A 16542-nucleotide genomic window follows, 5' to 3' on the forward strand; every position below is an offset into this window, starting at 1 on the left:
GAACACGATCGAACATCTCTGGAGAGACCTGAAAATAGCTGCGCAGCAACGCTCCCCATCTAATCTGACAGCTTGAGCAGATCTGCAAAGAATGGGAGAAACTCCCCAAATACAGGTGTGCCAAGCTTGTAGCCTTATACCCAAGAAGACTCGAGGCTGTAATCGCTGCCAAAGGTGCTTCAACAAATTACTGAGTAAAGGGTCTGAATATGTATGTAAACAAGGCTGTGATGTAACAAAACATGGAAAAAGTCAAGTGGTCCGAATGCACTGTCACAATAAAATGGCAAAGCATTGGATTTTAGCACTATTTTGTATCTATAGAGGCATGAGGGTCACTGATAGTTTTGACATTTTATTTCAACTTCACAGATGTCAATGAAAAAATGCCAGCATTGAGTAAAACTGTCTTTTCGAAACAAGGCATAATTTGCACAGCATTCTTTTCTCACATTTCGTCCTACTATGCATTTCCAACAGCAATATTTAGGGTAGGCATTCTCAAACACCCACAAACGTCAAGTCTGCACACATAAATTCAACTTAATATTTACAGGCAATTCTTGCATTAGTCTTTAAATTACACAGATGAGAAACTTACAATGCAAGCGAAATAACCAAAATCAGTCCCACAAAATGCTGCAATCATATTTCAGTCACTGAATTGGCATCAAAAGCTTTCCTGTACAAACAAACCCCTTTTATTGGCACATGCGTGAGCTGATTAGGTATCAAGGGAAAAGGGAGGCATTTACAGTACATTATGCAGTTCTTTGGGCAAGTGCAAATGAAGAGAGGTAATGGAACGTACCCCCTTGGGCGGCAGGTAGCCTAGAGGTTAAGAGTGTTGCGCCAGTAACCGAAAGGTAGCTGGTTCAAATCCCAGAGCCAACTAGGCAAAAAATCTATCTGTGCCCTTGAGCAAGGCACTTAACCCCAATTGCTCCTGTAAGTCGCTCTGGATAAGAGCGTCTGTTAAATGACTGTGTAAGACAAACAGAATTAAGGGGATGGGAAGGCTGAGCTGGTAATCAGAACGGGGAGGTGGCTAAAGCAACTGACAATAGAATTTATTTAACAAATCAAAGTGGAGGGAACATTGTCACATGACAATGGGAAAGACAGCACGAGCAGTCTAGAGGGCATTGTCTCCTTCATTACTCCGACTGAGGCACTGAGATGCAGGGGCCTTTAGGGTCGTCAAAGCGGTCCATGGAGCGTAGCTGCATGATCATGTGCAGGCCGTAGGTGAGGATCAACAGCATCAGCAGAGAGGTGATCAGGCCCATCCAGATCCCTGGTGTGAAGAAGCCAGCACAGTCACTGGCATAGGAGAAATCTGTTGTCCCGTTCAGTATGCTGAAGCCTTGGATCTAGATGGAAACAGATGTCGGCAAAATTATTAACAATGGATTGGAGCAGGGGCTCACTTGAAAAAGATATGTCAAGCTCAATGTGACTTCCCTAGTTAAATATAGGATGCATAAAAAATATTAACTTTTTTGTTATAAGAAGTTCAGAACCCTCTAGAAGTTAAACCCTGTTTATTGAAAGGCTCTTTGCCTTTGCGTGGCTGAAATTCAAGCAATCGTACCTGGAAGTCAGTGAAGAGGATTCTCCACTGGGTGGCATTCTGAGTGCGGGGCACTAGAAGTGCATTGCGGAAGTTGTTGACATTCTGGCAGTGGAAAGAGTATTCTGCCGGGGCATAGATTCCGTGGCTGCCATTGTAGGTGGCTGTTAGGGTGTTGAATACCAACTCCACAGTGTCCAGGGTGAACCAGTTCCGTGCAGACACAGGATAGCGCCGCTGGCTCATGGAGAAGCTGGAAATGATAAGACTCTAGTAACCTCACAGTTGACATAGGAATGGGAAGGTCCAGGAATTAACTGTTCATGCATTGAAAATATAGATAAAGAAGGTAGAGGAGACAGGTGGTGTCATAGGAACAGATGGTGTACACTTTGTTGGTATAAGCTGCTATGATATTTGACTTGCATCTCATTAATACAAAAAATATTTTAAATGTTAACATTATATACTTACATGAGACGGAAGGGATTGTAAGGTGAAACAGAACTCCCATAATCAAGGACAAGCCTGAGAAAAACAAAATAGGATTCATATCCAAATCCTCCACCACAGAGCTCTGATTCCCTATTGCGGTCAACACACAACTGGGTAATTTGATAGTGCTAAAATATGCAACACATGTAACATAAGGCAACTAATCAATGATGTTATTATACTGCTACAATACTGTAGTATCAATTATGTTACTATATTGCAGTATCAATGTTACTATACTGCTACTATACTGTAGTAGCAATGATGTTACTATACTGTAGTATCAATAGTGTTACTATACTGCAGTATCAATCATGTCACCATACTGTAGTATCAATCGTGTCACTATACTGTAGTATCAAAAATGCCACTATACTGTGGTATCAATGTCACTATACTGTGGTATAAATGTCACTATACTGTAGTGTAAATGATGTTACTATACTGCTACAATACTGTAGTATCAATGATGTTACTATACTGCTACTATACTGCAATATCAATGATGTCACTATACTGCAGTATCAATGGTATTACTATACTGCTGTATCAATGATGTCACTATACTGCGACTATACTGTAGTAGCAATGGTGTCACTATACTGCAGTACCAATGATGTCACTATACTGCAGTATCAATGATGTCACTATACTGCAGTATCAATGATGTTACTATACTGCTACTAAACTGTAGTATCAATGATGTCACTATACTGTGGTATCAATGATGTTATTATACTGCTGCTATACTGTAATACATAGCAAAAAGTGGCATGTCATAGTAAAAAGAGAGTATCAGGCTCACTTTGAGTTGGTTTCATTACAGAAGGACCCAGACGTGCTCACAGAGCCACCAGAAGCAAAGGTCGATGGACCGAGATCAATCCATTCCTTGTCACTAAAGCTGACGTTTAGATTCTGGGCCCAGAGCATGATGCAAGGGCCTCTGGTGGAATTGAACATCAGAGGAGGTTTGACCTCATCCACAACTGCCTGCAGCAAGGAACGACTCATAGAAGACTGGCCAATAAGGGACGGCTCCTCAATCACCTAGAGAGCAAGGAGAGAACGCAATCAAAATACAGCTACAACGTTATTGAGAAGATAATTTACAAAAAGTAAACCACGGCACTTTATTTCAAGTCAGGTGAAGGGACAGTAGAAACTACAATTCAGAAAAAGTGCTGATACATGGTGTAGATTAGAAGCATTTGTTAAGCATATTTTTATGTTTCTTACTCTTGAGGGCTTGAGCCCAGTGTAAATGGCAACGTAGGGCACACTCTGGGCTTTCATGATGCTCAGAACCTTACCAATGACCTCATCTAGGGAGAGAGAAAAATGCATCACTCAGACATACTGCATGACACATTGTTGAGTCACAGAAATAGTTTTTGAATACATACATACCAATACATATAATAACAAGGTTTTGACAAGAACAATAAATGGCCAAAACTTAAACGTACCATTGTTACGCAGGACATCCTTACAGGACAGGTAAGCACTGGAACATAATCAAAGAACATTAGTATACAATACATGTTCAAGTTACTGTGGGATTGTGAACAAATCAATCAAAAAGTATTTTTCCAGAACCCTGGACTCTAGAAACATTTTGGTTTAATTGTATTACCCAGAAGAATATGGCAGGTTGATAACCAGCAGAGTGTTTTCTGAGGCATTGAAGCGGAGATTCTCCAGTGTGTCTGAGTCTACGCTGAGTGGGGAAACACCCAGCTTCTCCTGTAGCAGGCTTAGGACCGCACTAGCACCTAACCATGACAGGGCAGGCAGCACCAACGGTGAAGACGAAGACTGTAACGCAGACTGGGAGAGAGAAATTGAATCCAAATGAGTTGTCAACATACATCCGGGTCTAAATTCACAAAGTAGGAGTGCTGATGTAGGATTAGATCCCCACTGTCCATGCGATCTTATTCACCACTCCTACGCTGAGATGATTTATGGCCCTGATCATATTAGCATCTCAATACCATGCCCCACCTCAAAAATATTTACCTCAAGGTTAGGAAAGGCAGTGTCTTGCTTGTTTCCAAAAACTCCTCCATACCTTGTAAAGTCATCTTTGCTCAGCTATGTAGAAAATGAATATATCAACAACAATGTCAGTGTCATCTGCTTCACAGAGTTTGAGATTAATTAAAAACAGTACAATATAACAAGCTAAAATCCATTTACATGGCTAGTCTCATTATTACTACATATCTGAAATTCCAGCCTGCAGAAACATGTCAGTCTGAGAATAGGAAGAAGTAAGGAGGAAGTGGGGCTGAGACGCATTGTCACACCAGAGAGGGAAACACCAGGACAGAACACCAGAGTGGGAAACACCAGGACAGGACACCAGAGTGGAAAACACCAGGGCAGGACACCAGAGTGGAAAACACCAGGGCAGGACACCAGAGTGGGAAACACCAGGGCAGGACACCAGAGTGGAAAACACCAGGGCAGGACACCAGAGTGGGAAACACCAGGACAGGACACCAGAGTGGAAAACACCAGGGCAGGACACCAGAGTGGGAAACACCAGGACAGGGAATCACAAGTGGGTTACTATACTGTAGCTGGCCAAGCTCTGCACTACTGGTCCCTAAATCAAAAGCACAGTAGGCTATTCAGCTTTGACATTACAGTATATAACGGTCATTGCATACTATGTGACACAGCTTTAAATAGTCTTTGCCAAGTAGTAGACAATTGTATGTGGTACAACTGAATACAATTATATGATTAATATCAGGCCCGACCTTGTCCTGTAGGAAGAGCAGCACCTTGTGTGGGGCAGACCCGAGAGCAGAGTTTAGGTAGGCCATCAGCTGGACATTAGATATTATGTGACCAGCTGCGGGAGATGACAGCTGTGGTAAGGTGTACCTGGAAAGATGTACAACATCTTAAAATGATCTCAATAGAATAACAGTACATCTAACTACTCAAATCAACAACTAACACGGCAATGATTAGCAATGCATAATAACCCAATGATATCCAAAAGGGAGTTAATGCCTTGACCATTATAACGTTGTCTTATAAAAGTGAGTATAGCTATGCTAGCTAGCAATACAGCTGGATTGGTTAGCTTAGAGCAAGTAGCATGATAGATAAAGTTAGCACAGTGCTAAAAATCCCTTCGCTTTCAAACTAATAATACATATTTACCCTTCACTGGACCACATTACAAGTGGTACCTGACTGCTACAACTTCCAGTCGATAATAAGGCGAATAAAAGAGCAATAAATGCCATTTTAGTACGCATTTTACTTAACGACTCGGATCCTGCCATCGTCAGTTTGCTTTTCCGTAAAGTCCAAGTCACGTGGGGTAAAACGATTTCCTTCCTGCTCATGCAGCCTGGGTTGCATTCAGTATGTCAGAACGGTGTGCAACGTTGAATTCAACGGAACCGGTACTCGACTGAACGACCAGTTGAAAAACGTTGTAATTATGGTCACCCAGAGGGCAGTTACCATATGGTTCTTATTATACCTCAGTGTGTAAGTATACCATATGTATACCATATGGCTCCCGAGTGGTGCCGTGGTTAAAGGCACTGCATGTCAGTGCTAGAAACGTCACTACAKACCCTGGTTCGATCCTGGGCTGTATCACAACCGGCCGTGATCGGGAGTCCCATAGGGCGGAGCACAACTGGCCCAGCGTCTTTCAGGTTAGGGGAGGGTTTGACTGGGATAGGCCTTCATTGTAAAGTAAGAATGTGTTCTTAACTGACTTGACTAGTTTAATAAAACCTTTATTTAACTCAGGCTGTTAAAGAACTGTGCGCACTGTTTTGGGGAAACGTGTCGTTAAGTAAACCGTCACGCAATGTCGCAAACGTTGCCTCGAATGGAACGCACCCCTGCCCTGCCCTAGAGCAAAGACAGGTACAAATGCAACATCAAGCTTCTTTTTTTTGCCAAGCAATAACACTAATTGCAGTAGACAAAGAAGAAAATAGCTCAAAATAGCTAGATTATTTTGCAATTGATTTACCACCACAATATTTGAGATTTTATCAAATTAGATAAGGATCTGTGAGATTATATAATCATTATGTTAGGATTAGCCTTTGATTCCTAGCAACGAAGGCCTATTGATTGTAGGCCTATCAATTGTCTATCTGTGAACATCTGATAAAGTAATTGAAAGGCTATTTATTATAGACCCCTCATTAGGCCTAATCTCAGAATATTGTTGAATAATATGGGACTTTTAAAGTAAACCGGGCGCTTTGTTGTCCGAGAAACCTGCGGCGCTCTCCTTGGTCCTGAAACGAGGACCTGAGTGGACCGTCAGAGCGGGTCACGTTAATGTTGATATGAGTGACAGCTAGCGTGCACTTATTTCCGGCCTTCGTTTTCGTTGCTGTCAGTCATCGATATGGTCAATATGTAGGGGGCACCTAGACCTAGTCAAATATGGTGGTCTTATAAATAAATTGGCAGTTGGAAATTTTCATGTGTGTCTAATCTTGAGGAAGAATTAGCCTATAGGGCTAAAATGAATGTTTTTTTATATGCCACCATGAATAGGCTACACAAAGTAACCAACATAATGCCTCCATGAGCAAGATTAATATTATGTCATTCTTAAATTTACACAGCTGATGTTACTTTGAACCTATGAACACGCCTAGTTGACTAGGCCCATAGAAGACATAGCTTCTGGTAACTATTTTCAGCCTTTTATCAGTCTTCTAAGCTTTTTCATAACAGCAGTGTTGGCGGAGGAATACCACTGCATCCGCAATTGCTGCGCCTACCGCAATGAAAAGGACTGAAGGGGAAAACAAAATAAAAACGCACACGTTAGTGTCTAATCAGACAATAGTCTGATTAGAAAAAAAAATCTAGCCTTTTTATGAATAGCGTAAGCATACAATAACATAACTGTTTAAATGTGAGGAGGGACGGTTTCTCTGTTTCGTCTGTTGTGAGACTAGGGGTGTAGCCTAGTGTGAGGCGCAGACGCAAGGGATGTGCCCTACTTTCCGACGCGAATGCATCATTGCTGTTCCACAGCGTTCCATGGTTAGGGCCATCTTTGGTCGTTCTTGCCGGTGACAGTGTGTGGACCATATTCCACTTTCAAATTATAACTGAGTATAAATAAATAAATACTAACTTAAAACGGCATCTAACCAACATACACTTGCTAAAAAGAAACGGGGACAAATTGCGTTCGTTCTTCCACTTGGTTTCCTTTCCTGCCAATTCCCTGAAATTTCACAAGGCAAAAGAGGGCGAGACAGGAGAGGCGGTGATACAACATGGATGAGGAATATGATGTGATCGTTTTGGGCACCGGACTCACGGTAAGTAGTCTAATCAATTGTATTTGCTTCACATTAAGGCTTGGCTTGGTGATATAACATACTCAACTTTACATTTATGAAGTTTGCCTATGTTTCATTATTCATCCAATAATGCAATTGATAGGAGCATCTGCATCCCTGGCTGACTGTAGGAAAATGGGATGGTAAATAGCCTATCTGCCCCAAAGCTAATAAGATATCTTTGAATAATGGATACAAGTAGGCAACACTTTATTTGGATACATTTGTGTTGTCAATGCATTGTTCATTCGTTGTGCAGCATCTTTAGGCGTAGCCCCAGAGTGATGGTGTAGTGGCCTTCATTGAACAGCATTTGCGCAGGTCTGAGAATGGTTTTAAATAAATAGAACCTCTCCCTAGTACTGTATAATGTTTCGTAGACTCGCCTCAGTCATTACACCCTGTTCCATATTCGAGGTACATGTGTACAGAGTTTACAATAAGACAAAGCCAACATTTTACGAGTACGATGGATATACATACAATTTATATTTTTTTAGTGCAGACAGTTAATGATTTAGCCTGGACATGAACAATATCCACTACACTCATTTCAATTGGGGTGGCAGATGCAAAGAGAAAAAAAAGTGTATTTGCTTTATTTATACAATTGTTCGTTTTGTTATGAATAGTATTATTTTTATTATTAGTACAGTATTATTGTTATGGCTCAGACATCCGCTCGCGCTTGCGTACATCTTGTCCCTCCCTCTTACCCCCCCCCCCTCCTCCTCCTCCTCCTCCTCTCTCTATCTCTCCCTCCTGATACACACACACACACACAATTGCTTTTTTAATACGAATTTTGATTCATATTTTGCCTTTCGTTTTAGGAATGCATCCTCTCTGGGATCATGTCTGTGAATGGAAAGAAAGTTCTGCACATGGACAGGAACCCCTACTATGGAGGTGAAAGCTCCTCCATCACCCCTCTGGAAGAGGTAAGGGCGTAGAACATTGTGGATCTAATGGTCATCATTTTGTGTCAATATCCACTAAAATATTAAATCATATTTAATATATTACAAAGTTCCACCCAGCCCTCCATTGTTTAAGTCAGATATTTTATTCTCCTGTATTTTCCTTTCACTTCACTGCCCCAGGTTAATGGTTTGGCATTTGTAAGAGTATTTATTGATGTTTTCACTCGTGCATATATTTCCCTTCCACAGCTGTACAAGCGGTTTGAGCTGCCTGACAGCCCTCCAGAGTCTATGGGTCGTGGAAGAGACTGGAACGTGGACCTCATCCCCAAATTTCTTATGGCCAATGGTCAGTTGTGGGATTTGTTTTTTGTTTGCAAATGAGACCTATTAGATTAATGAATATTCCTGTTACCAGTCGATACATACAGAACCAATCGGTACACCAATAGCCTCAATCATAAATCATGTTGCTCAGTTACTCAACGTATTCATGTATGCAGACCATCACCACATCATGAGTATAAGTAGGAAGCAGAATTTACCCAAGAAAAAATGTAAATCGCCATCATGATACCAATAAAGCAAAATATGGCATGGCTGTTGATGAAACATGGTGATATCTTGAACTTATTAAATGAAAACCATCCTTTCTGTCTGACAATCCAATAAAACAGGTCAGCTTGTGAAAATGCTGCTATACACAGAAGTGACACGATACCTGGACTTCAAAGTAGTGGAGGGTAGTTTTGTGTACAAGGGAGGAAAGATCTACAAGGTGCCCTCAACTGAGACTGAGGCTCTAGCTTCAAGTAAGTTTGAATATACAGTAAACTGTACTTTAGATTATGTTGTGAGTTTGCTATATGTACCATCAAAGTTGACATTTATTAACGTTTTCCTGCTATATATACACAGTATAGTGTCGTATATGAGGCAGAGCTTTCACTTTTGTTTTTGTCACGTGTCCTCCAGATCTTATGGGTATGTTTGAGAAGAGAAGGTTCCGGAAATTCCTCGTGTTTGTGGCCAACTTTGACGAGAACGACCCTAAGACCTTCGAGGGCGTCGACCCCAAAGTCACCACCATGAGAGATGTGTACAAGAAGTTTGACCTGGGTCAGGATGTCATCGACTTCACTGGCCACGCCCTGGCCCTCTACAGGACAGACGAGTAAGAGCACTTAGATTGATTACCAATCGCTAATAAGATTTAGCCTGGGCCAGGGCCTATCAGGAAGTAAACTGAAATTCCAAATTAATGCTGTGAAATGCATTGAGGAAATGTGCATTTCCTCAAAGCACACCCTGACTCCTATTGATCATGTGTCTCCCTTTCTCCAGCTACCTTGATGTGCCCTGTTTGGAGACCATCAATCGTATCAAGCTGTACAGTGAATCCCTGGCCCGATATGGGAAAAGCCCCTACCTGTACCCCCTCTATGGCCTGGGGGAGCTGCCTCAAGGATTTGCCAGGTCTGTGTGTTACATTTGTAATCCCTAAATCTCTATGTCCTTTCTTTAGTAAGACAAAGCTGTTCGTGTTGAATTCTGATCTTAAGTCACTCTGGATAAGGATAAAAGAGTCTGCTAAAGCTAACTGACTAAATTGTAAATGTAAAATGTATTCAATAGTGTATTAGCATATTTATAATAAAGTATAATTCATAGACTCTCTCTCATACATTGTTAGGTTGAGTGCAATTTATGGAGGAACCTACATGCTCAACAAACCAGTGGAGGAGATAGTGATGGAGGATGGCCATGTGGTGGGAGTGAAGTCTGAGGGAGAGGTAAAATCACCATCTAATCAGTTCTATAAAATCACAATGTAAACTATCAATAAAATCACATTCACCTTATAGTAAAGTAGTCAAGACTGCTGATAATGCACTGAAGAAAAGTGAACAATACCTGCACATTTACAATTGGTAGAAGAGAGAAAGTACAGTATGTTAGATTGACATTGTTATCTTCTATATTGTCCTTCCCTTGTCAGGTGGCTCGGTGCAAACAGCTGATCTGTGACCCCAGCTACATCCAGGACCGCGTGCGTAAGGCAGGTCAGGTGATCAGGGTCATCTGTATCCTCAGCCACCCGATCAAGGACACCAACGACGCCAACTCCTGTCAGATCATCATCCCCCAGAACCAGGTCAACCGCAAGTCAGGTGAGGGGTGGACCAAATACAGGTTTACTAAGATGGGATGTTTCTGACTTCCTGTTGTCAGATGTTCTCTCTACCAGTAAGTTTGCCTCACATAAAGTACAATAGCAGTGTTGTTGGGGAGTGAAAAAGTCTGGAATAGTCCAGAAAACTAAAACTAAAATCTCAATCGAATACACAATTAGGTATCAGAAAAGCAAAGTGACTGCCACATAACATATTTTTCAGGCATATTTTATACTTAAGCAATAAGGCACGAGGGGGTGTGGTATATGGCCAATATACCATGGCTAAGGGCTGTTCTTATGCACAGCGCAACGCGGAGTGCCTGGACACAGTCCTTAGCCGTGATATATTGGCCATGTATCACAAACCCTCTTTTCCTTATCCCTAAACTGATCTAACTTGTATTCTGTCCTCCAGACATCTACGTGTGTATGATCTCCTATGCCCACAATGTGGCGGCCCAGGGGAAGTACATTGCCATTGTCAGCACCACTGTGGAGACCAACGAGCCTGAGGCTGAGATAGAGCCTGCTCTGGAGCTGCTGGAGCCCATTGACCAGAAGTGTGTCTCTACTCCCTCTTCTCTACTACCTCTTCCTCCCCTTTACTACTCTCTTCTCCCTCTTCCTCCACTCTGCTCCCTCGTCCTCCTCTCTGCTCCCTCCTGTCTTCTCCCTCTTCCTTCTGTCTTCTCCCTCCCACTTCTCTGATTGTGTTGGTTCTCTGTAGTTCAGTTGGTAGAGCATATGGTGCTTGCATCACCAGGAAAGTGGGTTCAATTCCCGGGACCACCCATACATAACATTTATGCATGCATGACTGTTTTGGATAAAAGCGTCTGCTAAATGGTATATATTATAATTTACATTTGAGTCATTTAGTAGATGCTATTATCCAGAGCGACTTTCATATTATGTAACTATATATATTATACTGTATATCTTGTGTTGTTTCATCACTGTCCAAAACTCAGCTTGTACGATGTGTGCTATCACAAATGAATAAAATGAATAGCAGTAAGGAGGCTTTTGTAAGTCAATAACTGACATCTTCCCTCTTTATCTGTAGGTTTGTGTCCCTCAGTGACCTCTATGAGCCCACAGACGACGGTACTGAGAGTCAGGTGAGTCAAACACATCTAGATATACCTCCTATATTGCTAAAACACCACCTTTGAGACATGTTTTAGGACAAGGCAGTGGAGTGAAAAAAAATTGGTGTGATTTTATGTCTCGTTCAGATATTTGCCTCGTCGGCCTACGACGCCACCACTCACTTCGAGACCACCTGCAACGACATCAAGGACATCTACAAGCGTATGACTGGAAGCGACTTTGACTTTGAGAACATGAAACGCAAACAGAACGATGTGTTTGGGGAGGATGAGCAATGAGGAGGGAGGGGCATCAGGGAGAGGGCGGGGCAGAGAAGGGAGTGAAGAGGGGGTTAATGGAAGAAGGCAGAACATATGGATGAGGTGGTAGAGGGCAGGGTAAAGAGTACAAAGGGTAACGAGTTAGATAATTTACAGATTTTAGGGGCAGGGTACCTTATATGGGAGATGGTGGGAGTGTTCAGGGGAGTTCTAGAAGGTTCTAGAGTAGACAGTGAGGTTCTGCCTTCCAGTTGTCCTCCTTTTTCCCCCCTCCTTCTGAGGTCTCCGTACTCAAACATAATTAAAACACACACACACACAGCACATTGTTCCAAGACTCACATTCCCTATTTCTATCTCTCACTGAAAGGCAGGGTTGATATGGTCTCTCATTCCATTTTAAACTACATATAAACTATGATCATTAGCGGTAGACCGATTCATTGTCATTGCAATTTCAAAAGCCTTTTCACTTTGACATGCATGAATACACAGTAGTATTGCACATAGAACATGATGACACGACAGCGTTCTGAAGGCTGGGCCATTCTCACACTGATCATTCCCTCCTGTCAACCCTGCTTTCACCCTGTTCTCTTCCTACTATTTAACCTGTGTTACGTATTTACATAGACAACTGCTCTTTTTTCGGCAAATCTCTCTCGGTCAGACAAAATGTTTTAAAATGAAAAGTTATAATATCAATAGGCTGTTCTGTCAAACTGATAATGCTCACTTTGCAGTGCTGCTGTGTTCTCTGTGCTAGTAGTTAAGCTAACCGGTGGCTAACTGTTCTGTTGTCCCTAAAACCACGTTTTATTTCTCTGTTGTGTGATGTCAAAGTTACGATTTTAATGGTTTCCGTTCTTTATTTTTTAATTGTTTAGAGTTTTTATTTCTCAACATTTGGTGCACATTTTCACTTGCTGAAGTTATGAAGTTTACTGAATTTGAAATGGAAACATGGACTGTAATACTCTGAAGTGGACTTTGAGGTCAAACTGAAAAGGCAATGTGTTGTGTAGAAGAGTGAGAGAGGGCGGTTACAGTGAGGCTCTGTCTGGAGGCTAGGCATGTTGGTGAGGTTACATGAATATATTTTTCATGAAATGAGAAAGTCTAAACAGTGTCCTTGGGATGTCCGAACTGATGTCACTCCATTGAAGTTGAAAATGGTTAAGGTAAGGGTTATGGTTAAGGTTAGGTTTAGGGTAGGGACGTCCCAAGGATAGCACTGAGTTGTACTCAAATAGGAAATCAGATCACTACATGTTGAGATACGATGAAGCAAGGTGATAAAAACGAATGTAGTTAGGGACTGTCGCAGATTTGAGATCAGGAAAGTATTGTTTTAGTGTAAAAGAAGGAAGACTGAACTCTCGGCTTGTAGTGAAAGGAAGCTCCAGATCATTGTTGTGGTCTAACTAACCCTTGTTGTGTATGTCACAGAGAGAGACAAATTCCCTTTGGACTCCTGCTAAGCAACCTTACAGTAGCAAGTGGAGGGAAAAGCGGACACTCCCAAAATGTAAAACACTTAACAGAATGCACCATTACGAAAGGTTCTGAGGCCTCGATATGAAGTGCCTCCCCAGAATATGAACCAATTGCTTTTACTTGGTTTTAGCCTTAATTTGGGGTCTTATTCAATATGTTTGGGTTCTCAAATAATTTCAGTATATTTAAAAACAATGTTATCTGCCAATCATTCCTCTGCTTATTGATGTCAGTTGGTTGACTTGATGCTGCAAATGTCTTGTGTCTTTCATGACTGCTAACTGTGAACATTGTATTTCCACTAACTACCACCCACAGTCTAATATAACAGCGATAGAATCTCAGAAATTCTAGTCATTATATTTCTATGTTCTAGTAAATCCTGGGGTTCTGTGGACTTGGCTGGGCCCTAATGTGAATCTCCTCCATTGTAGAAACCCTTAACCTACATTCTGTCTGACCCTTTGAGGTTAGCCGTGTTCTCTTCATCTATATATGTTTCCAGGCATGACATTGTTTTGAGATTTGGATCTGCAGCTTGGTTAGTTATTTACAGTACATATCAATTGTGGGCAGCAATGCTGAGAGATGCCACAACATTTCCCTTCAAATACGATTACAGTAATTAGTGGGAATTATTGCCTATCCCTTCATGTAGTCCCTCATATCTCTAAACGCCTCAGTTTTTACGTATTTGGGGTGGCTTTGTGTGTCTTAGTACAATGCTCATTTATTTGATTTCACTGACGTTATGGTGATGGAAGGTAATGCTGAATATGCTTCTCTGCTATTAGTTTGTTATATTATCATAACTGATCTCAAAGTGATGCATATATGCCGACTTCATTGTTTTAGTTTTGTTGTATCATGTTTGACCTGATTTACTGGTTATTACAGTTTTACATGGGTTAAACATTAACACGTCTTATAACAGGTTGTGATGAAGGACAGTGGGACGATAGCAACAGTCTGGTCCTCAATCATAGGGTTCAATTAAGCTTTCAACCCTTCAGTCCAGTTATCTTTTAGACTAATTTATACAGTTTCAGACTGTGCACAGTTTTAACATTGTGTGAATTTCATACTGGAATTATGTTACCTTGGTGAAGTGTTGAGTTTACTCTGCAAGCGTAGCTAGTTATATTTGGGCATTTTTCCCCTTCCTCGACACCAGACGCTGTCTTCTCTTTATTTATTTAAAAGAAAGCCTAAAATGTGGTTTACTGTATTCATTTAAGAGTTTTGGCCTTTGACTAATATTATTGGATGACATCCCTTGAAATTGCAGAAAACATAGGGCAGACAGAGAAGTAAACAACTTACAGTCCTTTGTTTGATCACTAGTATGTGAATAATGTCTTGTGTAACAAATAAAATGAATTAAACTATGAACAAAATGATAGAAAAAAATTAAAAGCACATGGCAAACCTGAAAAGTCAAATCCAAAGTGTCTGAGAGTCCATGTGTTAACAGAACTAAATCATTTGTGTAAAACTACCTACCCCAATAAGACCAAAACAAGTTCCATAGACAATTTATAAGATTTAGTCATTTTAGGAATATACATACTGTATATACACACAACTCTGACACTTTATAAAATTCCACACTGCTCAAATCATCTATTAATATATTTGTTATAACATTGGAATTATAAAAGTACTTATGAAACATGATTTGTGTGAAGGAGAGTTTGGAATTAGCTGTATGTGAAGATCAAGCAGCATTTGTCTGCAGAAGTATACAGAAAATTAAGATCTTACTGTTGCAATGTTAACGGCAGAAGTCTGTCACTATTGTTGTTTCAGAAAGGACTGGTGCAATGACATCATCCCATCTCCTTTATTTATTAATGTCTGACACCTGTGTGAATTACCTCATCATACTTACTGGACTCTCACTCTGTCTCTCACTCTTTGTATCGGTTTCTCTTGTTTTCTCTTTTGCATCTGTCTCTTGTTCTCTTTTGCCCTCTCTTTTCTCTGTCTCGTATTTGTCTCTCTTTTTCCTCTCATAATCATGAATATGCATTCATGCACACTGCCACCGGTGCTCTCAGAGAGTAATAACTCACTATGTGACATTGGTATTGAAGGCTAGCCAGCAGCACCCTAGTCCCAGTGCTGTTTGTCCTTACAGAGTTTCCCATGGCCTGAGCTACCCAGCTTTGAGGTGGAGGGGATAGCTAGATGAATGTCTCGGTTCCAATCTCCATTCCACTTAATATAAAGCAATGCATTAGGCATGTATAGTATTCTAACTAGTGTGCTAGGATGGACATTTGAAAAGAGCCAGTGAGTATTTACAGGTGATCCACCACATAGCTCTGGTAGGGATGCCCCAGCAGTCTCTCCACCTGCGCCTTGGGCACGACCCAACAACTTGCCAGGTGACCTTTCCTCACCGTGTCCTTCAGGGTCTTGTCCTGTAGGGTGACGGGCATGTGTATCACCCCCCACCTCAGCACCCCCTCTTTACTGGGCTGATGCAGTGTGTCACGAGGGTCCTTCATCAGTGTGACACGCATGTCAGCATGCTGGAACTGGCCTGTTGGGACAAGAGAACAATCACTAAATCATTACATATTTTTCTAAATCCCTTTATACAGCAGGGGCTTTAGGGTCAGGTGCAAAAAGACAAAGAAACCCATTTAAAGTAATTGAAGAGTGATAAAGGAATGTACCCAGTAGGCCTTTGGTTGAAGGAGAGAGGCCCTGTCCATCAGTGATGTAGAATCCGAGGTGTGCCATCTGCAGGTAGCTGGGGTGTTTGTAGTGGTGGAAGAGAACCAGGAAACGAATGTCCTTCGTCAGCTCGATCCAACAGCTTTGATGTAAGTCATCTCTGCTTTCAATGGAAACCATCACGCCCTGCCTTGTCACAGATCCTTCCTGATTGGTGTGTAGGGTGTCCCGCCCCTCCCCCTCCACCACCACGGCATCCAATGAGAGGGTGATCATTATGGCGCCCAGCACACCTGTCCCGCCCCTGGTAGAGATGATTATCTGGTCAAAGTACGTACGGGAACGGTCTTCGACGTCTTGTTTGGACGGAGCCCACATCAAATGACCATCCACCATGATACCTTAAGCGAGAGGAAGGCAAGGGTTAAGTGTGTGAGATATATATTTATTATATATGCAT

General features: G+C 41.6%; 3 protein-coding genes across 3 annotated transcripts in view; 1 reads left to right on the plus strand and 2 right to left on the minus strand.

Moving 5' to 3' along the window:
- Window positions 1-342: 342 nt before the first annotated feature.
- On the minus strand, window positions 343-5399 carry LOC111966759 (V-type proton ATPase subunit S1). The gene is made up of 10 exons (XM_023991670.2): window positions 5252-5399; window positions 4840-4966; window positions 4091-4165; window positions 3705-3898; window positions 3538-3575; window positions 3308-3393; window positions 2874-3118; window positions 2048-2101; window positions 1595-1826; window positions 343-1373 (listed from the first exon to the last, which is right to left on the minus strand). The coding sequence occupies exons 1-10, from the start codon at window positions 5374-5376 to the stop codon at window positions 1158-1160; spliced, it is 1392 nt and encodes a 463-aa protein (XP_023847438.1). The 5' UTR covers window positions 5377-5399; the 3' UTR covers window positions 343-1157.
- Window positions 5400-7077: 1678 nt separating this feature from the next.
- On the plus strand, window positions 7078-14839 carry LOC111966760 (rab GDP dissociation inhibitor alpha-like). The gene is made up of 11 exons (XM_023991671.3): window positions 7078-7407; window positions 8262-8369; window positions 8601-8700; window positions 9029-9163; window positions 9327-9525; window positions 9696-9827; window positions 10045-10144; window positions 10351-10522; window positions 10943-11087; window positions 11594-11648; window positions 11766-14839. The coding sequence occupies exons 1-11, from the start codon at window positions 7363-7365 to the stop codon at window positions 11916-11918; spliced, it is 1344 nt and encodes a 447-aa protein (XP_023847439.1). The 5' UTR covers window positions 7078-7362; the 3' UTR covers window positions 11919-14839.
- Window positions 14840-14927: 88 nt separating this feature from the next.
- Window positions 14928-16542, minus strand: part of LOC111966761 (inter-alpha-trypsin inhibitor heavy chain H6-like) — a 42012-nt gene continuing 40397 nt past the window's right edge. The window contains exons 17-18 of the mRNA XM_023991673.1: window positions 16082-16483; window positions 14928-15945 (exon numbers count right to left, since the gene is read on the minus strand). Coding sequence (XP_023847441.1) covers window positions 15701-15945; window positions 16082-16483 — 647 coding nt within the window. The 3' untranslated portion in view covers window positions 14928-15700. The remainder of the gene's footprint in view (window positions 15946-16081; window positions 16484-16542) is intronic.

Source organism: Salvelinus sp. IW2-2015, linkage group LG7, assembly GCF_002910315.2.
Source record: "Salvelinus sp. IW2-2015 linkage group LG7, ASM291031v2, whole genome shotgun sequence".
In the NCBI taxonomy this organism is placed as follows: domain Eukaryota; kingdom Metazoa; phylum Chordata; class Actinopteri; order Salmoniformes; family Salmonidae; genus Salvelinus; species Salvelinus sp. IW2-2015.

What these genes read in the sequence shown, in the direction of transcription:
- LOC111966759 (XM_023991670.2), bottom strand. Translation starts at nt 5,376, where the DNA reads ATGGCAGGATCCGAGTCGTTAAGTAAAATGCGTACTAAAATGGCATTT. An exon ending in TGCTCTTCCTACAGGACAAG is followed by an intron (nt 4,166 to 4,839) that starts GTCGGGCCTGAT and finishes TTTTCTACATAG; the next exon opens with CTGAGCAAAGATGACTTTAC. An exon ending in CTGCCTTTCCTAACCTTGAG is followed by an intron (nt 3,899 to 4,090) that starts GTAAATATTTTT and finishes TCTCTCTCCCAG; the next exon opens with TCTGCGTTACAGTCTTCGTC.
- LOC111966760 (XM_023991671.3), top strand. Translation starts at nt 7,363, where the DNA reads ATGGATGAGGAATATGATGTGATCGTTTTGGGCACCGGACTCACG. An exon ending in GCCCTCTACAGGACAGACGA is followed by an intron (nt 9,526 to 9,695) that starts GTAAGAGCACTT and finishes CCCTTTCTCCAG; the next exon opens with CTACCTTGATGTGCCCTGTT. An exon ending in CTGGAGCCCATTGACCAGAA is followed by an intron (nt 11,088 to 11,593) that starts GTGTGTCTCTAC and finishes CTTTATCTGTAG; the next exon opens with GTTTGTGTCCCTCAGTGACC.